This window comes from Anomaloglossus baeobatrachus, chromosome 2 (genome assembly GCF_048569485.1).
Source record: "Anomaloglossus baeobatrachus isolate aAnoBae1 chromosome 2, aAnoBae1.hap1, whole genome shotgun sequence".
In the NCBI taxonomy this organism is placed as follows: Eukaryota; Metazoa; Chordata; class Amphibia; order Anura; family Aromobatidae; genus Anomaloglossus; species Anomaloglossus baeobatrachus.
The window spans coordinates 523,843,553-523,865,450 of record NC_134354.1 but is presented as its reverse complement, the minus strand read 5'-3'; the positions used below and the strand labels follow the sequence as shown (position 1 = coordinate 523,865,450).

The 21,898-nt window shown below is 40.3% G+C and overlaps 1 protein-coding gene across 6 annotated transcripts in view; it reads left to right on the top strand.

The window, feature by feature from the left end:
• The window catches only part of MSI2 (musashi RNA binding protein 2), a 934,763-nt gene that overhangs the window by 762,597 nt on the left and 150,268 nt on the right, over positions 1 to 21,898 (top strand). For 4 of the 6 annotated variants that reach the window (XM_075336585.1, XM_075336583.1, XM_075336581.1 and 1 more), the window contains exon 11: positions 15,448 to 15,513. The exons of 1 other annotated variant lie outside the window; for it this stretch is intronic. In XM_075336585.1, coding sequence (XP_075192700.1) covers positions 15,448 to 15,513 — 66 coding nt within the window. Of the gene's footprint in view, positions 1 to 15,447; positions 15,514 to 15,629; positions 15,676 to 21,898 lie in introns of all 6 variants that reach the window. One more of the 6 variants, XM_075336586.1, reaches the window with a different exon arrangement.

Sequence of the window (21,898 nt, the reverse complement as noted above, 5' to 3'; positions counted from 1 at the left end):
ATATATCATATATATATATATATCATATATAATATATATATACTCTGTACATTTATCTATTTTGTTTAATAATAATAATTCAACATTTTTTGTTAGAGAAAAAGTTAGTTTGACCATAATATTGTATAATATTGTATAATGGGAAATTAGAAACCAGTGCTGTTTGATTAAGAACAGTAGACTCTGTAGGAAAAATCCAAAGGTCAACTTTGGATATTTGTTGCAAATTCCCCTGCAACAGTGCATTTAATTTTCATCTGGAAACTTTGGGGGGGGAAGAGGGGGGAGGGAACAACAAATAAAGGTATCTATAATAATGAAAGAGTACAATGGTTGTCGCCTAATTTTACACAGATTCTGAATGGCATGAATATTTGCATGAGAACAAAAGTGTTCCTTAACCAACCACCTTTTACACGCTACTCTTTGCTATTTTCACAATGAATTGTGCCCAGGCTGGTGTTATGACCTGGCACATACTAGGGCACACTTTCTACCTGCTTGTTTTCCCTCCACCTTCCTCTCTCTTCTTTGATTAACAGCTCTGGCTTTTTGGAGCCAGGGAAGGGTTGAAATAAATGGAAAATAAGCAGATGGGAAGGTGAATTTATGGTATATGTTTGGCCCCGCAATGATGCACAAGTGCCTGTATCTGGTTTGACCAGTCATTCTCTGCTGACAAGAGTACCTTTTAACTACTAGCCTGTGGCTGGGCTTTCTAGGAGATAGGTAATTTGACATCACAACACAATATTACAGTGTATTGTATCCCTAGTGGAACCAGTAAAAATTTGTGTATAAAAATATATTTTCAAATTCTAGAAGTTCATATTAATTCCCTTTTCCTCTAACGTAAATTAAAAATGAAAACCATTAACATATTCAGTAAGTTCTAAAACAAAGGCAAATAAAAATGGCAGAATTGCTGTTTTTTATAAAGACTTCTCTCTGAAAAATGTAATAAAAAGGGATCAGGAAGTGTTATGGACACCAAGATGGTTATGATAAAAACTGTAACTCTCATCTTGAAAGAAAAATCCCTGATACAAATCTTTATCTAAGAAATAAAAAGTTATAACCAGTGATAGGCGAACCTGAACTGTAAAGTTCAGGGTCCATACTGAACACATTGTTCATGCACAACACGGGTTCTTCTGGGAAACTCGTGTTACCGTTTGGGTCCAGTTCAGGTCCAGGGGTTGTAAAAAAAAAACAAAAAACCTCCAACGTAGTCCAAAGGCGAACATCTCTTCAGCTCTGCTATATCTGTGCGAGGAGACAAACACAGGTCTGCTCACACAGACTCAGCTGAGAGCTGTCAGAGTCTTCACCCGAGTGCCCAGCTGAGGCCGGTCAGCTGTACCCCCGGGTAACCTCCACTGTCTACAGGACCTTCCATGACATCATAACCATGTGACCAGTCTGGTGTGAATGTTGTTGTTACCTTCGTGGGTTACAGGACCTTCCATGACGTCATAGCCATGTGACCAGACATCAGCTCTCTCACTGCCGACAAGCGCTCACTTTACAGCAGTGTCGTCAATCGAGGATACCCGGGGGGCACAGCTGACCGGCCTCAGCTGTGCACTTGTGTGAAGCCTCTGAGAGCTCTCAGCTGAGGCTGTGCCTGCTCGTCTGTATGAGCAGACCTGTCTGTCTCCTCGTACAAATGTAGCAGAACGGAAAATGCTTGCTCGCCTTTGGACTACGTCGCAGAGGGGTTTTTTTTGGGTAATAAAGATGGAGTCCTAAATGTCTTCTGTTTTATTTCCAATAAAATATTTTTTTCTCTCTGTTTTATTTTACTGTTAAAGTATCAGACAGTCAGAGATGCTGTCACAGAGTGGTCACCTGGGATCGGATGCTGGAGTAACCTGAAACCAGCCCATACATTCTAGCATGTATGGGCAGATTCCAGGTTACTCCAACAGCCTGTCACAGTTGCCCATTCTGCGTGGCAGCATCTATGATTGGCTGTTGGGTCCCTCACACATACAGTAGTGTAAAAATAAATAATTTAAAAAAATGACTAGTGCTCTGCGGTATTTTTGATTCTCAGCGCAGATAAAGCGTATGGTTACTGGCTGCCACCCATATCTGCCTGGCTTTACCTTGGCTGGCAATCAAAATACAGAAAAGAAGATTTAATGTTTTTTTTTAAATTATTAAAAATAAATAAAAATGCATGGGCTCCCACCATATTTTGATCGCCAGTCAGGAAAACCAGACAGCTGGGGGCTGGGATTCTCAGCATGGTAAGGCCCAAGCGTTCTGGGCCCCCCACGCTATAAACTGCAGCTTCCTTTTGATATGGCTCATTGTTTCTAAGCACCATTTCCAAGCGCTTTACCTGGCTCATCCATCGGCCATGATGGTGGTGGCACGCTGGGTAATAAAGGTGTTAATACCAGCTTTGTATTCTCAGCTGGTACTAAGTCTGAAATTCATATTGTCACGCCAAATTAGACATGGCCACCATGAATTTCTAGTAAACAGTAAAAAGAATTTTTTTTTTAGTAGAAATAAAAGAAAAAAACATTTAGAGATTCCATCTTTATTATAAAAAAAATCCTTAGTCTGACATAGTTCATGGGGAGAGCAATGTCATAATGTCAGCTCTGCTTCTTCACTCTGTACAGACAAGCGTCTATACAGAGCGAGAAGCAGGGAGAGAAATGTCAGCTCTGCTTTCTCACTCTACACTGAAAAGCATCTATACAAAGCGAGAAGCAGGCTGACAGTGATAGTCAAAGTTCAGTAGAGTCCATTGCTAAGGCATGGACTCGGGTGAACCCAGATGTCTCCGTAAACACAGCCGAAAAAAGCTCAATACTGCCTAGTGACGAGCAGTGCAGTGAATACCACTGGAAATTAATGATTGGACTGGGAAGCAGAAGCGGCCGGGAGACAGCACCTGAGCGGGTCTGCAGGATGCGTTGCAGGACCAGTAAGTGTAATGACAATGTTTATTATTAACTATATTCTTTATTTTACAGCCCCGCCCAATCCCATAACTGTAAAGTCCAAGCTTGGGGTTCGGGTGCAAGTTCACGTTATCTTCGGCCCCAAACTCAAACTTTACAAAACATTTGGGCTAGGCTCCTGATGCCGAACATCGGGGGGGGGGTTTGCCCATCACTAGTTATAACTATTTAAAGATGAGGGGGAAATATTGAAAGTGAAGAGGAGTCCAATGGGACTCTCTCAACTAAAAACCCATGTAAACCTGATGCCGACCTGGAATAGGGTTGGGAAGTGCTGCTATGCATGCAGTACTAATAGGACCAAGATAGAACTACGGCATATACCAATATGTCCTTGTATAGAAGTAGAAAAAATTCTCACAAATGTTGTTTTCTCCACAATGTATCACTGCTAATCTGTTTTAAACTGTTAAATCCTAATAGCTGATTCAGTGTAATTGAAGCCCTGTTAGTGATGCTGTACCGCCACCCTCCATTTGCTGCTCTCGCTGGGACAGTAACATATCTGTTTTAATGACAGGTTCTCTTATCAAAAGAAAATCACAATATTTGCAGCAATGTCGGGGCTGCTTAGTGCCATCACACAGTGAAAGATGCTTTGCATGATAATTTCCCTGTAAAATAATGAATGGATTCTGTTCTCCCTCCCTGTGATCTAAGCTTTTCTGCATCTGCAGTACATACAAATCCACAAATGCTATATTTTTTTCATAAATGCAGCATGCTGCTTTACCCATTGTCAGAGACTAGGGGAAGCTTAGCAAGTTCATAACCATAATATAGTGGTGAGATGCGATCCAAAATGAATCCTCTTATGTTTGTCCCTCATTAAATCTTTGAGTATAAACTCTTTAAATACAACAGATGGTTATTTGCTGCATTAACATAGCTCATTAATTCCAGTTACTCCCTAGCTACTGGTAGGAAGTAGAGCTGTGTTCATGTCAGCCTGCTTCATTCCGGCGCCTGCTTTTGAATATCTAAGCTTGAGATGACCAATCTGAACCAGTATAGTTATATATGCCCTGTAAAAGTATGCTAGCGAATTTATGCTTTTACGTAATAAATTGTGTTTCATGGCACACTGTTTTCAAAATCTAAAAATGCATAGTGTTGCAGTGAAACATATTAGTGACTGTATCTTTTTGTGGGGCTGCATGAGTGGTCCTGGTGTTGGAGAGCTACATTTCATGGTTAGTATCATGAATTCACAGATCTCCTGGTCTATACTGAAAAAGAAAATGCTATCATCTCTCAGTGCCCTTGGTAGACCCATACTTTTCCAACATGACAATGATCCAAAACATACACATCTGTTGCATTTCTGAAGACAAACCGTGCAAAAGTGATTCAGTAACCAAGTGTGTCTCCTGATCTGAATGCAATCAAACACCTCTGGGGGATTCTGAAGAGACAAGTTGAGCATCACCCTACATGCAGCATACAGACTCTAAAGAGGTCGTTATTGAAGAATGGAAAAAGATAGATGTTGCAGTATGTCGCCAACTTGTTCATTCCATGCCTAGAAGACTTGATGCTGTTCTCTTAAATCACTGAGGTCATACAAAATAATAGATGTAATAGTTTTGATGTGGGGTGTATTCATTTTTGCATCAACTAATTTAAGTAAAACTGAAGATTTTGTAAAGAATATTATACTGTCTTTAGTTTCTAACGTTATGGGTTAATAAAAGGTTCTATGAAACTCAGTCTTGTCAAAATTTTGGAAATTGTTCTTGTATTCAGTGAGATATTGATGAAAGTCTTACTTTTTTAAAACTGGTGTACTCATTTATGCTGAGCACTATCTTTACATGCTCGACTGCTGTTTCATTCATTTTCTATGGGACGGCTAAGCACTGAGTTCAGCTTTTTTTTTTGACAATTCCCAATGAGAATGCATTATGTCATTTGAGCAGGCGCACTGCCTCTCCCATCTAATGGGGATAAAAGTGCCTGATTTCTACCCATCAGTGGAAGTCCCAGTAGCCAACCCCCCATCGAACTAGAAGTTATTTAAGTGATATAAAATAGTAGTTTCTCTACTAAATACATTCCTCATATGACCACACCGGACTCAATTCTACTAATAAATTGATAAATGATATGTTGCGTTTCATATTGATTATATTTCCAATGCAGTGATTGTACTATACTATACTCGTTCTGTAATAGGGCCATTTTTACATTGATGCAAAGATAGTCATTTAAAGATTTATCCTACATAGATTCCTTCTCTTGGGTATATTGATTTATTTCAGAAAAGCTGCTAACTGAATTTAGCCTGATTAACATCCTCTTGATAGTCTTGTTCTCACATTTACAAGGTGTGCAGTTTGTCTTCCACAGACTGTTTTGAGAAAACAGAGTGACAGAGTTCTAAGTCATGGGAACCGGCTGTATATTTATAGATAGAGATGTGAAATATACTCCACATGGTTCTTTCATTTTTTTTTTATTCCTAGTGGTCAGATTGCCTTTATTCCAAAGCTGCATTCAAAGTCATTGTTGTTTTTATATTGTACTCTGCAACATGGAAACTGTCAGAACCTTGATCCTATTCAGTTATTTTTCTTAATCCGAGATTATGGATAATAGATTCCTTTCCTGTGATGCTTTTTTTTCATTTTTTCTTTTTTGGGGGGAGAGAGAAAGTAGCATACTGGGTTGTAGCAAAAGCTTGCTTTTATATGTTGCTCTGATATATCTAAATAGTGCTATTTTGTTCAACACCTGAACAGTAGGACTTGTACGAATACAGTACTTGACTATCCATTTACCATCTTTGTTACAATTTCAATTTATATATATATATAAAAATCTATCTAGTATATATAAAACCCACTGTGGAATTACACTTTTTTTTTGCAAATTCACTGCACTTGGATTTATTCCTGTTTTCCAGTACATTATGTGGCAGAATGAATGGTGTCATTCAAAAGTACAACTCGTCCCGCAAACAAAAAAGCCCTCATACTGTTGTATGGCTGAAAAAATAAAAACATTATGGCTCTCCGAAGAAAGTGAGGGAAAAAAGAAAAATGGAAAATTAATTGGGTGTGCAGGGATTAAGAATGTATGTGTAGTTATTGAAAATTAATCCTTTGTACGCCCCTGATTGTTATTGTATAAGGTGTCCCATTATACCAACTAATTCAGCTTTGAGTGAGTATACATCAGATCCAGCAGATGCAAAAAGTATTGAAGTAAACATATTTCTAAAGGTGCTATTAGCCTAATGTTCTCACCAGATGTCTTGCAAATAAGGTAGGGAAGCTTTTGAGACAGCTCACTAGTTTTACCCTGCATGAGATGTTTCTTGTATGACACCTTGGTACTGAGACATCTTGTATAGGTCATCATGAAGCATCTGATATTTTTTTACTAAATTGCAGAACTGCTTTCTAATTACTGATAGATTTCAGCTGGTGTCATGACTTTCCATGTTTTTTTGCACCTCTTTATTCATGTCTTCAATACTTGTTCCCTGTGTCATGTCTCATTATTAGATAAATGTAAGAGGAAAGAATTGCTGTATATTAGGGATTTTTTGTGATGTCTCATTATTACTCATAACTTAATTTATGGTCATCTATGATTTGTTTTTTGTGCTTGTTTGGATTGGATGGGTTGTTACAGACATATTGTGAGAATTTCATTTCAATAGCAGCTTTAGGAATATATTTACTTAGAAAAATGGTGAGGTGTTCAATACTGATTTCACTGCTTTATATATAGCTGCACATGTAAACTCTTAAATCTGATATTGCTGTGTTAAATTTTCTTTCCCAATCTGTATAAATATGTTCTGATAATGACTGAAAACTGTTGACAGATTCGAGTATTTTGTTAATATTTTATATATGGATCTTGTTGCTATTTTGTGTGTGCAATATAGCACCAAGCTTATTTTTGTAGGTATTATGTACTACTAAATAGGTAGCTGAGACTTTGTATATTTTTATATTAATAAGCAAAAATGTAGTTGTGGAATTCATTTATTAGTCAAATTGCATTTCATGTTCCTTTGCTTAGCTGGTATAAAACGTTCACCCTTGTTCACTCAAATTACTAGATCTAAATACTCACAGCCTATTATGAACAGTATACTTTTTTTGCATCTAGAATACAAGCATGAGAAGTCATAGAGAATAATGGGGAGGTTTAATTATTATTTAATTCTTATTAGAAGAGCAAATCTGTAAAATAAATGATAGTATTTGTCATGCCTCTATTCCAGGCCTTGCACTAGAGAAAAGAGATTATAAATGAGTTAACCCAAGGTTTGGTGTTTATACCAAACATAGACTTTGCAAAAAAAAACAAAACAGAGTTTGGATTTGGAGTTCTAGTGCTTTACGTATGAACACCGCTCATGCGAGTGTCGCTGTGCTCGCGTACGCTCGGTACTCAACCTAGTGCAAGCTGATTTCAGTGTTTGAACGGCTCGCACTGAGGGTAACAGCGGCGAGATCGGATATAGTGTGCACCACCAAAAGAAAATTAAAAAAAAAACGTGCCAACCAGCCCCGGTATGGAAGAGTACTGTTTATGGGTGGCTGCATGTGTGTGGAGTCACCAACTCTAATTAGTAATGACTTCCATTTGGGTTAAGGTCAAGTCCGGGTCCCAAACCGAACTTTATCTAAAGTTTGTCTGAACCCACCAAACCGAACTTCCACCGGTCCGCTCATCTCTAAAGAAGACGTAAAACAAAATGTGCACATTCACATTTTACCTCGTGCACTACACTGTGTACTATTATATTTTACGGATTGCACCTTGAAATTATACCTAGGAGTCTTGAATACTATTTTTTGGTCCATCCACCTTCAATTTTTCTCTTTAGAGAAAGTCTGTCTTCCTAAGTTCAATTCATACAGTTTAACTCTACAAATTTATAACATTGATATCTGACATATTTCTAATCTTGCATTTGCCCAAATTGATTTGTTATAATATACATTTAGAATCAGTTTGTTTAAATGACTCTTAATGCAGGCTCTCGATGGATGTTTGTTTACTTACATATGTTATTTTTTTTTATTAACAGCAATTTTGCCCTATTTAAATGCAAGTATGTCTCTTTTAATTGATGATTTCCACTAGTTTAGCCTTATTAGCCTAGCCGTCTTGTGTAAGGTAGCTTTTCTTTTTGTTGCTTTCTAGTTTTGTGTAGTATATAGCTTTGCATATTACTTCTTACCATTTTGTGTAGTGTGCATGCAGACATTATAGATTTATTTTCTGAAGTATAAATATTATACATTTAGATTTTGATAACATATTTCTCAGAAATGCACTTACATTCCATGTTTGTAGTGGGGCTGACAAATCTGTTTTTCTGTATATTTTTGTTAGAATAGATTTATTTTTCATCTTGCTTCATTTTTAAAATGGAAACAATTCTGATTAGTGAAAAGGTAAAGCATGCAGGGCCAGAATTATTACAATTTGTGTTTGCTTCTTATTTTACATTCTTTTCTTGTAACAAAGAATAGAATGGGAAATGAAGCCAGGCTGCTTACGTCCTTGCAGTTCCATTCACCTAGATTAGTGTTCAAGAAACGGCTTTCTCTGCAGCTGCCTCTGTTTATTCAGGATGTGGAATGTCTCCAGTCATAGCTACTGTTTTGCCTGATTTATTTCATTATTTATGCTTTCTTTTAGTTATGCAAAATAGTGCTTCTTGCTGAAAACCATACAAAATAAGACAGTTGGTTCCATGTATTTTTTAATTGATAGTTTAGAGTTTTTCCAATAAAAGTAGCAGAAAGGAACATAAGACATGTAGTACGCTAGCCAGGCACAAAGTATCTTAATAGCTAAACTCCTCCAACGTTTAGAAAACATAAATTTAACAGTCAAGAAGAAATAAACAACACTTTATCCCGCAGTTAAAAAGCAAAGAAAATAAATTCTAAAGACAAAGAGGGATAGCGGAGGGGGAGGGAGCATTAAAATTAAAAGGAAGCAGAAAATTAGACTTAAGGCCTTGTCACACACAATGAGATCACTAACGAAATCGTTGTTGCGTCATCGTTTCTGTGACGCAGCAACGCTCTCGTTAAGTGTGACACCTATCAGCAATCAGGCCTTTGCTGTGAGATCGCTAGTCGTTGCTGAAGGGTCCCGACCATTTTCTTTCAAGGTGATGTCTGCTGGGCCTGACACATCGCTGTGTTTGACACCTAACAATGACCTCCTATACAGGTCGCTCATCGTTAGTGCATCGTTGATAAGATCTGACTGTGTGATATCTCACCAGTGACCTCTCAGCGACTTACCAGCAATCCTTTTCAGGTCGCATCGTTTCGGGATCTCTGGTAAGTCGCTAAATGTGACGAGGGCTATAGACTTTAAGGAGATAGGTCCCACTGAGAAGAGAACATTTGGATGGACCTGTGAAGGCTATTGAATGTTAGAATTCATAGACTGGTCTGCACACACATTCTCTGTATTCCATATCTGTACAGTAAGAAATTCCATTGATTTGTCATTGGCAAAAAGATGATGTAGGACAGATCACAGTTTCTCTTGAACTACAGAGCGAAGAGGAATATGACTGTTGTGAGAGTCAAAACTTGGCTACATGTATTCTTAATTACTTTGGTGAAGCCTATAAGATGTAGTAGGAAATATTAAGTTAAGATGTAAAATGTAATAGGTGACATTACTTTAAAATGTACTATATATTGAGTTACTAATCACTGGACCACTATATGAGGTTGGCGACTATTTATAGCACCACGATGTCAAAGCTTATTTCAATTGGAGGGTTTCAAGTAGTGATTGGCGAACCCCATGATATTTGGGATCGGGAGACTTGCCCAAGCTTTTTGTAAAGTTTAAGTTTGTGGTCGGAGATAACGCGAACTTGCATCCGAACCCCGAGCTTGGACTTTACAGTTATGGGATGGGGCGGGGGGATTGTAAAATAAAGAATATAGTTAATAATAAACATTGGCATACTTATCCGTCCCGTGACACATCCTGCAGACCCGCTATCTGCCTGCCGCTTCTGCTTTGTGTTCGATCATTAACTTCTGGACGCATTCACTGCACTGCTCGTCACTAAACAGTCTTTGGCTTTTTTCCGCCATGTTCCCGATGACGTCGGGGTTCACCCGAGTTTATGGCTTAGCCATGGACTCGATTGAACTTTGACTGTCAGTGTCAGTCTGCTTCTCTCTCTCTGTAGAGACACTTGTTTGTACAGAGCAATAAAGCAGCTAACAAGCAAACATTGCTCTCCCTGTGGACTAAATCAGACTAAGCATTTTTTTATGTGCAAGCTGGACATGAAACATAGTAACAAAAAAGAGACAGATGCACTCCGTAGTGCTAAGATATGTGTTACAATGATATAGGAATATAGACATGCGTTACTGCTATGAAAAACATGAAAAAATTTAGATACTTGGCACACATAAATGGGCAGTGTTATGTCAGCCCATCAACCCACGGCAAGGCAACCTCTTTTTGTTGGGTCTCTCTCTACTTGCAGGTTCCTGTCTGCCCATAAATTGTAGTTTTTTTTAACCCAAAGAGAGTCATTAGTTGGATAGGGACCCAACAAAAAGAGGTCGACTTGCCATTGGTTGTTTGACTCGCATAAAACTGGTAATTTTTGTGTGCTAAGTATTTCAATTTTTACATGATTTTCATAGCAGTAATGCATGCTTATATTCTCATATTCGTTATTTCACGTATCTTAGCACTACTGTCTCCTGTTTGTCATTGCTGGAAGGGCGCCGGTATGGGAGGGGAGTATAGGTTTAATTATTTTACCTGGGAAGGAGTTGGGAAGAAGTTGTCCTAGTAGTGGACAATCCCTTTAAATTAAAACTAGCTATAATGTGTTAAGGGCTGATCATTATATTTGAGCCGCAATGTCTAAAAATGTAATAAGATCTACAAACTTAAAGTGTTGACTGGACACAGGATTGGACACTTCTGAGAAAAGATTTGCTGGGAACAAATCCATTAAAAGAAAAGACATGAGAACAGTATTAAGGATACCAGGAAGCATTCAGTGTTACAATGATGCCAGTTATGTTTAGTAAACACTATGGGTTATGGGTCTTAGTAGTGGGCATTAGGTATGCAGAGGTATGGGGGTCTAGGTGAAGGATTTGGGTCAGACAAGCTCCAGCCATAACCTCTCCTGTTTTACTCCAGACAAGTTGCCAAACAGTAAAGCCAGAAAAGTCCTCTTTTTGGTCAGCACTTGTCTATTGTGTCTTGTATACAGTGGAATATTATGGTAATACAGAAGACTCCTATTTTATGCAGTCTGACTAAATGGAGGCGTTCTCTTTCAGGAAAGTGAGTTGGTGGGTGGCATATTAAGGGCAATAGCTTGTTTTATGTTGATTTATATCTACAAATTTTACCCATACTCCTTAAAAAGGTACAGAGGACATGGAGAATAGATAGGGATACTTACGATGGAAAAAAGGATGTCCTCCAAATAGAGCAAGATTTTAAATATCCTTGATTAAAATGTCATTAACTGTTGAATAATCAGAACAAAACAGTGGAAAGAATGGCATCCTTGTTTCTTCCAGTTTAGTCTACAAAACATTGAGATGACATGAGTTAAAGGGATTGTCCTTTTTAATACTTTATTTTTACATAGGGATTCAAACAAAGATGTCTTTCACCATTCCCATTTGTTGATAGGCTACTGTGATGATGTTGGGTCTACAGTGCATGTGACCACTGCAGCCAATCACTTGTCCCATTTGCTCTGGACAGTACAAGCTGCTGAGCCCAATGTTTGGCTGTAGTGATAGGTTGTAGATATAATGTCATGGCTATAACACATCTACAAAAACTGGAGCAGCAGTGGAGGGACAGGGAAATTTTAAAAGGGTTGTCCACTACCAGGACAACCCCTTATGATTCCACGTTTCCCCCATGTAAAATAATAAATCCTATACTTACATTCCATACAAGTGCCCTTCCAGTGGTGTCCAGGCTCGCAGTGTTGGGGCTCACATTGGGTTGTGACGTCCAATCGGTGCCGGCTTCTGACCAAATGCATGATCAACAAGAAGTTAGTGCATACCAGTTGCCGTCAAGCAGCATGGCCCACTCAGATCTCCGTAATTAGAGATTCCTGATCAGCTCATGTAATAAAGTCGATTTCATCTTAAAATAATGCTCTCAGAGCCGCTGATGTGCCAACGAAGTAACAGATTCCTATATGAACCTCCTGAGGGTTTGAATAATAAGTGAATTTTTTAGAGAACTTTTTCTTTCACGTACAAAAGAAATTAAAGAGGACCTGTCACTAGTTCAAAACTGGTCAGCATTTGCTCTCATGTTATCCCTGCTGCTCTCCTGAATATTTTAGTTTTTCCTTTTTTTTTTTCCATTTAATCCACTATACAGTTCCATGGATATAAGCCTGATACGTTTGACCTGGTCCTCTTTTACAGAACAGCCAGTGCAATGAAAGATTAGCATTAAATGTTGGTATGGCTTTCTTCCGTGGACAGAGACTTGACCAAACCTATCTAAAAAATCAGTAGGCTTCAAAATTTTATATATTATTGTAAATAATATAATTGTAAAAAATGAATTAAAGTTGTTAGTATACAATCTATTCTTATTTTAAGACCCATATACTGTTATTGTGTAGTTCATTACTGCAAACTTAGAATTTCCACTGTTCAAGCAAAATTAAATTGAAATGAAACATATTTACACATTTTTTGCATAATGTGAATGTGCATGCTCACTGGTGGATAAAAAAACACATTAAATGGGTAGATGACAAATTATCAATGTAGTGTAAAATCGAGTTCTAATAATTAAATAGATAATCAGATAAGTCACTGGGAAAAGCTTCAAAAAGGTTCGTACAGGACAGTCTTCAGCACCAGAAGAAAAGGAGGTTAAGACATAACATTGATAGAAAGGTTTAAAGGGAACCTGTCATCAGAAATTTTGCACTAACCCTAAAAGATTCCCCCTTTGCAGCTCCTGGGCTGCATTCTAGCAATATTCCTGTTGTTTATGTGCCCCCTTTTTGACCAAAGTAAAGACTTTGTAAAGTGGTACTTTTTTGTATGCAGATCTTGATAATGGTACACGGGGGCGGGCTCTCTGGTGGCCGTTAGTCTGCCTCCTGTTGCTTTAGGCCGTCCCCCATCGTGCAATTTCAAAGAGGTGATGTGAGGTACGCTGGCCAGCGCTTGCGCAGAACGGTGGAGGCGGCGGTGAAAGTGTGACCACGAGATTATGGGCGGGTACTTGCTGATGAAAGTCACAGCGCCGCCCATAATCTCGCGCATGCGCAACACGTCACCAGCGGTCACACTGCACATTGCAGTCCCGCGAGAGTGGCACGTTGCATGCGCGAGATTATGGCCGCCCATAATCTCGCGCATGCGCCGTGCCACTCTCACGGGACTGTGCAATGTGCACAGTGTGACCGCTGGTGACGTGTTGCGCATGTGCGAGATTATGTGCGGCGCTGTGACTTTCATCAGCAAGTGCCCGCCCATAATCTCGTGGTCGCGCTTCCACTGCCGCATCCACCGTTCTGCGCAAGCGCTGGCCAGCTTACCTCTCGTCACCTCTTTGAAATTGCGCGATGGGGGACGGCCTAAAGCGACAGGAGGTAGACTAACGGCCACCAGAGAGCCCACCCCCGTGTACCATTATCAAGATCTGAATACAAAAAGGTATCACTTTACAAAGTCTTTATTTTGGTCAGAAAGGGGGCACATAAACAACAGGAACATTGCTAGAATGCAGCCCAGGAGCTGCAAAGGGGGAATCTATTAGGTTTAGTGCAAAATTTCTGATGACAGGTTCCCTTTAACAAGGGTATTTAGAAAGTGCCCATGGTTAAAAAATGTAATCCATCGTCTAACGTGTTTTGGTTTAAACAACTTATTCATAGCACTAGAGGATAAAAAAACATTAAATGGGTAGATGACAAATTAGCAATGTAGTGTAAAATGGAGCTCTAATAATAAAAATAGATCATCAGATAATTCACCCTTTGCTAATATGGGAACGGCGGGCTATGTAACTACACTTTTATCCTGTAGCAACATTCATTGCTTGCCACCTAGAACAATCCTCTTTCAGTTGAGGAGACTCGGCTTTAGTAAACACCTCTTATTATGCAAGGCCGAACATGAAACTGGCAATGTCTTTAAATAGGAATGGGATGCGGTTTAATGTGCTTCATAGCTTAAAGTGAATGTTTACCTTTCTTAGCACTGACATCTTTTTTTCGAGAACGGATCTACATTTTCTTGACACACAGCTCCTAAATGGGTACAACAAAACAAAAAGAGTACACAGCAAGGTCCCTCGAGTGCTTGCTGCAGGTAGCCCGAATTTTGTGTGTGAATTTTTTGATCCTGTGGAGGGAATTTATTAAGACTAGTGTCTTAGACGCCAACCCTGACATGAACTCAGCTGAAGATGCACTTTATTTATTTAGCGTTGTATGGTGTTAAACTTAGCATATTTCTGGCATCTCTGCTCCAGTCAATCAATGGTATACAAGTTAAATATAATATATTTGCCGGGTCACAGCAGCCAAGCTATCTCCCCCTAAGCCCCATTCCCATTTTATTTATAGTGTCAAAACAAAAAGTGAATTATTTTGCAAGTATGGCATAATTTACGACTTTTTCGGAAAGAAAACGGACATACAGGTATAAAAAGAAAAACTACGTCTATGCATGACCATGAATTACAAAATCAAATCTTCACACCTTAAAAACAAATATTAAAACATTGATCAGCACTGTCTTATGGATCTATTTAAAGCAGATTTTTTCTCTACAAGGTGCGGTCAACACCAGTCAGCCCTTATATGCAGCATTCTATAGTACTGTATATAAGTGCCCAGGCTGCTCTGTATAACATAGAAAGCAGGTTTTATTATACTGACATGCTTGGCGGTCAGATTCGATGGGCGTCGCTGGTCTTGGTCCAGTGCCTTCTCTCTGCTTGCGATCACAGTTCCTTCCCTTCTTCATGTGCATGACGCGTCCTACGTCATCCACACAGAGTCCTCAATTGCACTCTAGCGCATGCACACTTCTCTGCCCTGCTAAGAGTAGAGCAAAGTATTGCAGTGCGCAGATCACCCCACAGGTGAGTATAAGAAAAGAATGCAGCGTTCTAGATTGCTGTATATAAGGGCTTACTGGTGGTGTCTGCAGCTTATGGGGGACAAATCTGGTGACAGGTTCCATTACAAAAAAAGAGATTGTTCAAGAGTGGATATTCACTTTACAACAAAGGAACAGAGAAGGTTATCATAGCTCTGTGTATTTTCTGTGGTTTCGTCATGAGGTCTGCACAGCCATTTTTATTTATTTTATACAGCTAAAACAGGTTTTGCTTTCACAATGATGAATGTGCCTCTTGCCTTTCTATTATTGCTGCACTCTGGTCGTACATGTTTATTTGTCCTTTTTTTTAGGCTTCCCTACAGCAGCAGCCTATGGACCAGTAGCAGCAGCCGCAGTGGCAGCAGCAAGAGGATCAGGTAGGTGGCCTTGTAAACTCAGTGTGGCACACAGTAGCGATAGATAGAAGCAAGTTGCATGGTTGGTCTGTTTTAAGTGTCTGTTGCTGATTATAGTCATTCATTTCCTTTGCAAGTTAAAGGTGAAGTATCAGGTTTGATCTGCAGGTCGCCCCCACTCAAGTAAGTTACAGTTGCTGTCAAGTAGAAATAGCGACATACTAGCTCTTTATAATACTTAGTTGGTTAATTTATGAAAATTGTACTCATATAATATTGGTAATAATCATTGAAATTGCTATAAAAAGCTATTTCTTTAACCCATTTGTAGTTTTAGTGTAAATGTTTTCAAACAAATCCTTTAACGTGGTGTTGACATGAAAAAGAGCCACCAAACCTGAGAAAGATGTTGTCTTATATAAAGAAGGTACCGATGACATTCACAGATATAGCTTGAAATTTCTAATATGGATACTATACTATACTATGATGACAAATATTTTACTCTATGAATGCTCTGTCCTTTAATAGTACTTAATGGGTTTTCTAATTTATAAATCCATTTTCATATACTAAAGAATTAGTCCTGGTTTCCCTGTTCAATATCATCTATTGTCAATGGTGGAGAGCTGTTGCAAAGAATCTTTCACTCTAGAGCACCGTCTATCATGAAGTGCACATTGTGAAAATGCCAACTATCAATGTACAGTTAATGGTGTTTTTATGCAATTTTACATCAGAGCATAACATTTTTGTAAAAAAAATGCATAACATTAATGGTTTTAATTAATGGTTGTCGCTTAAAGTCTGTACATAAAACTGCAAAGTTCAGTTCTAAATTCTAAAAGCCTTCTAGCTGTGACAAGCAAGTTCATGATTAAAGATGAGTGAACCTGAACTGTAAAGTTTGGGGTTTATACTGAACAGTGGGTGTCCGCGTCTCGGGCTTGAACACAGACTTTAAAAAAAAGGTCCGTGTTCGAGTTTGGGTGCTGTTCGTATGCTAAAAAAGTTTGCTGAAAGGTTGGAGCAGAATGGAGAGAGACACACCATTTTACAACACAGGTGTTCAGGTCCCCATTGACTTTTATGGGGTTGAAGGTCCGGGGTCAAGTCCAGGTTCTGAACTGAACTTATAGCTAAATTAAGGCCAAGCCCAACGTACCTGACCTTCCACGGTTCCACTCATCTCTAGTCATAACATATCGCATAAGTCTTTGGCAGTGAAATAGTTGCAGACAATAATACATAGATAAAATACTTAAATATCTGTGAATGGTATTAGTAACTTTTGAGAATAAGCCATCTTGTATTATAGTTTTGGTGGTTCTTTAAGGGTTTCTTGGCCATGGTGTGCATTTTATGCAAGCTTTCCTTAAACAGGTTTTTGGTGGAATTCCGAAGTAAAATATGGAATTCAATTATATTTTCCATTTGATTCTGTCAAACAAAGCTTTACCAAAAATGTCACTAGGAAGCATTGGTTTCTGTTTTATAAATTTTAAAATACGTAAGAGTGCAAAGACTATATCCATCTCTGAAGAAGTGTATGGAAGCGGAGCTGGAAGACTTTCCCATGTACAGTAAGGCTTTTACAGTGTGGCAGCCAATCAATGAGCCAATGGCTCTGCGAGTGTAGATGGAAGGCCCCCTACCGAGTCTGTTCTGCCACAGTGACTTGTCTCATTTGGCAAAAAAAAATCTGACCGCTTGCAGAACTATTTGAATGACAAATCTCTGAAGGCATCTTGTGGAGCCTCTGACACAGATGTGACCAGGGTCAAAATTAATGTTAAGATCAGATGTAAATTTAAGAAAAATTACTTCTGGAAAAAAAAAATGATTACTGAAATAGTAGACAGTCATTAATTGGGAACTTCAGTAGACTGGTTGTATGGTCAACCAATATTAAAGTCTTCATGCCTTCACAAACTCTTGCACTGTTATATTGGTACTCATGTTGAATTGCTTTTCTTGAGATGTGTAGAACCCAACGTGTCCAACAAATAATTATACCCATTTTGTTTTGAAACAGAATATATTTTTTGGATGGGGAGTTAGGATACATGATGATTTTGGTATCATTTACACTCAAAATCACATCCGTTGGAAGAGCCATGTGCCAACATAATCTATTAAATTAATTAAGGGCCAGGAATCAACAGTTTGTTTCTTTAGTTTTCTGAAGTAATTTTCTCCTTTCTAGTGGCTTTAGCATGTGCTCCTTATTCTCTATAAGTTTTGTCTCACTTTTTGTCTTTCCTTATAATTCTTTTTTTCCCCTCTACAATGTTGATTATCCAGATGTTTTAGACAGATTCATGAAAATGGGACTTTTACCAAGTGTTGCAATTTTTGATACACTCTAGTATCCCCCACAGTAAAAGTTTCTAGAATAGATTTCAATTTACCTCTTTTTTGCGACTTTAAAGCTTTTACGACAATGCTAAAAACTAAGTCACAAAAACAGGTTAACGATTAAAAAAAAAGCAATTTTTATATTTTGCCATATTCATGAATAGTGCCATTTTGAAGAATTTGGGGTAAAAAATGTCAGTGACAAAAAATTAATCCAATAAATCACAAAAGATGAATATTGCCTGAAATTTAGCTGTATCTTGAACCTAAGTAGCATGATGGTTCCCAAGTGGCCTTGTCAGTACTCCATGGTTGTCGAATGGTGTCCCAGCGAGTCGCCTCTTACCTGCTGGAATCCGTTGGTACTCTTTTTTGATTGGTAGGCATGTTGGGATATTACTATTGTGATATGACATGCATGTCACATTGGGCCTACAAATCAGAAGAAGGACACCACCATGTAAGAGCCTGTGCACAGAACTCCTGTGTGCCAGCCTTCAGCTGTCCACTACATGAACAACCCCTACTTATTCACCTACTTGGACAACCCCTACACATTCCCCTCTTTGGACAATCCCTACTCATTCCCCTAGTTTTCCCCGTAAATATAAATGAGCATATACTCGCATCCGGTGTCGCCGTGGTTCCAGTGATGTCCCAAGCCTCGTTCCCGGGGCCCACATGACAATGGTATGACACATGAGCCCTGTGACCAATTAGTGCCTGGTGTCTGTCTTTTCCCCTCCCCCATGACAGCACCATGTGAGAGAGAGAGATCTGCCCAGCATGGACAGAAAACCATTCTGAAATAAAAGGGCGGTACCTCTCCCCCTCCAGTTGGTTTCCTGTCCTTGATGGGACACCCCATTCTGCACGGTACAGAAGACCTTTGGGGCCAGAAGAGGCCCGAACTTACCCAACCCCTTCCGGTGAACTGGTTTCTGTGGCACCGTTCTTTTGGGTTGGAAGCGCCCTCCGCCAACCCTTGTAGGATCTGGTGTCCGTGCGGGTGCGAGCGGCACAGTCTGCCCAGTGGAGGTCTCTTTTCCACTGCACCATTCTCCCCTCTGCCTGGTTCTGCAGAACTTTCAGGTAGCGGAGCGCTCTGTGACATACGTGCCCGGAGCACTATGGGTGATATGGGCGTGCTCTTGTGACGTCACAGAGCGTGACTGGAAGCAGAACCTCCAACATGGTGGCGCCCATGCACTCCGTTGGCGGTACGGCTGGCGGGGCCCTGGAACAGGTTTCGCCGGTGACTCACGAGGGGGGTGCTATACGGGATCAGAGGAGGAGACCCATCACCTTAAATGGTCTCTGGCTTGGTAAGCCTCTGCGTTTGCTGCTGCCTGTTTCCTCCCCATGGACGAAGATAAGCAACAGCGCTCCCCGACACCTCAGCATGACCGTAAGGATGGCAGTCGGTCCAGTTAGGCTAGTCACCCCAGCCGTGGCAGTCAGAGTTCCAGGTCTTCCCGCGGTTTCACGAGGAAGGTGGAAAAGCCGACATGGACGTTTGCTCTTTTGGATGGGTAAGTGATCTTCGTGAATGTCACTTTTATTAATGGGTCCCTTGTGGTTTTCTGTGAAATCACTAGGTTGCACCAAGAAAGCCACCTCTAAACAGAAGAACAGAGAATGCCAATTGTGTCAGGCTCGGCTTGCGGAACACTGGCAGAAAAAGCTGTGTGTTGAATGCATACGCAGCACAATGGCTGATGAGTCCCCGGGGGTTTCCTCTGAACTCAGATCGGCTATCCGGTCTGAGATCAAAGATTCTCTTAAAACTATCCTGAAGAAAAGGAAACACAAATTAGTTGTTTCTGATTCCAGCTCCTCCTCCTCAACCAGTCTTATGTCTGGCTCAGATTCCTCATCGTTCGACAGTGACATGGGAGGCAGACCATGTTTCCCGGTTGAAGATATGGAAAAAAATGGTCAAAGTGATACGAGCTACAATGGGCCTTAAGGACGAAAAGGCCCCAAAGACTCTTGAGGACGTAATGTTTGGTGCATTGGAGGAGAAAAGGAAGATTTCCTTCCCTGTGAACTCTCAGGTGGATTCACTTAAGAAGGAATGGAGTCGTCCTGATAAAACAGGAGCTCTCCCCTCCTCTTCCAAAAGGAAATATCCATTTTATGAGAGAGATTCTGTACCATTGGAGAAAGCCCCTAAAATAGATGTGGCAGTGGCCAAATCTTCCAAACCATGGGGTTTTCCCTTAGAAAATTCAGGGTTGTTAAAAGATCCCCTGTATAAAAAAAAGCTGATGGCTACCTGAAGCGTGTATGGGAGTCAGCAGCAGGCAGTTTAAAACCAGCTATTGCCGGTACCTGTGCAGCACGCGCCTTGATGGTTTGTCTTCAACAAGTTGAAGATCAGCTCAGAAACAAAGCACCTCGTGAACAGATCCTATCAAATCTGCCGCTCCTGAGAGACACAGCAGCATTGCTGGCAGACACGTCCGCGGACTCTATTAGATTGCCAGCTAGATTCGCCGGATTGTCCAATGCCGCAAGAAAGGCGCTATGGTTAAAAGGCTGTCCAGGGGACTTAAGGCGCAGAGGTTATGCTTGGACTGTGCTATGTGATGGTCAGCTTCTTTTTGGCAAGCAGTTTGAAGACGCCTTGGAAAACGCGACGGATAGGAAGAAATCTTCCCCCCAGGTTTTCATCCAGTTCCCACCGTTCTTCCTTTTGGAGGAGAATGTTTTATAAAAGAAAGCCTCCTGGCAATTGTAAGTGGGAGCACAGGTCCAGGAAAGAATCAGGATTCATGTTCGGCGATTCCGCCACTTCCTCAAGAAGTCTATCCCAATGATGCCAGGCCACAGGTGGGAGAACGACTTTTCCATTTTTTGACCGCCTGGGAAAACATCTCATCAAACAAGTACATTCTGGTTATTTTCCGAGAGGGTCTCAGAATCCAGTTTACACAATTTCCTCAGCATCGTTACGATTACTAACCCTACGGACCTCCCTCCTGGCTATACCACTGAAGTCGCTAGCCAAATAACAATCAGGCATAATCCCCTGATTCCTAGCATGAGCCGTGGACCCTGTCTCCATATCACAGGAGCTGCCCTTGATAATCCCAAGAGACTAACTTGAGTCCAACGGACCTCATACCAGACCATAGTACCAAAGTCAAATCGGAGCTACCTGACATCTGCTTGGTTGCCATACTTCCCAAACACCTGGACGCTCCAATAAGAGACATATACTACTACTGAGATCTCCTCATTAGAAGCCACACATATTCTTAGGGCCTGACCCTGTACACCGGCATCACCAAGGGACCCCATAGAGGTTGTCTCCGCACGGAGGTCTCTATATCCCTGCAGCCATCTTACATATTCACCAGACTATTTTTCCAGTATAGGTCAAGCCTGTCCGACCTGATGAAGGCTTGTTAGCCGAAACGTCGACACCTGGCGGACAATTGTACAGCACCTTTTTTCACGTTTTGCACTAGCAAAATAAAAGAAAGAGATTTTGATATCCAACTACTGCGTTCATTTTTTGGTCTATTGGAAATTAATAGTGTGCCGGAGTTAACCTTCTAGTGACTGTCTAATTTCTCCTGAGCACCTATGGGAGGTGATGCGAGGTCTTTCCTTTTTCATTTCCTCAGACTCTGCTTCTAGTTCCCTACCTCACGACTTTCTAGTCATTGGCAACTCACAACAACATTGTATGGAGCAGATACAGAGCCTTCAAGTAGCCCTGAAGGACCTTGGCTGAATCATGAACACGGGCAAATCTTGGTTAGAACCGGCTACAGTTCAATTGTTCCTGGGCATGCTGTTGGATTCAGAACGCCAGCTGTGTTGCCTACCAGAACACAAAATCTTAAAAGTTTTGTCGCTTGCCCGACAGGCCATACACCATTCCAAAATGTCCCTCAGAGTCATGTCTCTTTTAGGGACTATGACGTCCTGCTTCCCGGCAGTACCCTGGGGCCAGCTCCACTCAAGATGTCTTCAGTTGGAGATCCTCTCTGCTCAAAGAAAATTAGGAGGATTTTTAGAAGGGGGCGTAGTTTTA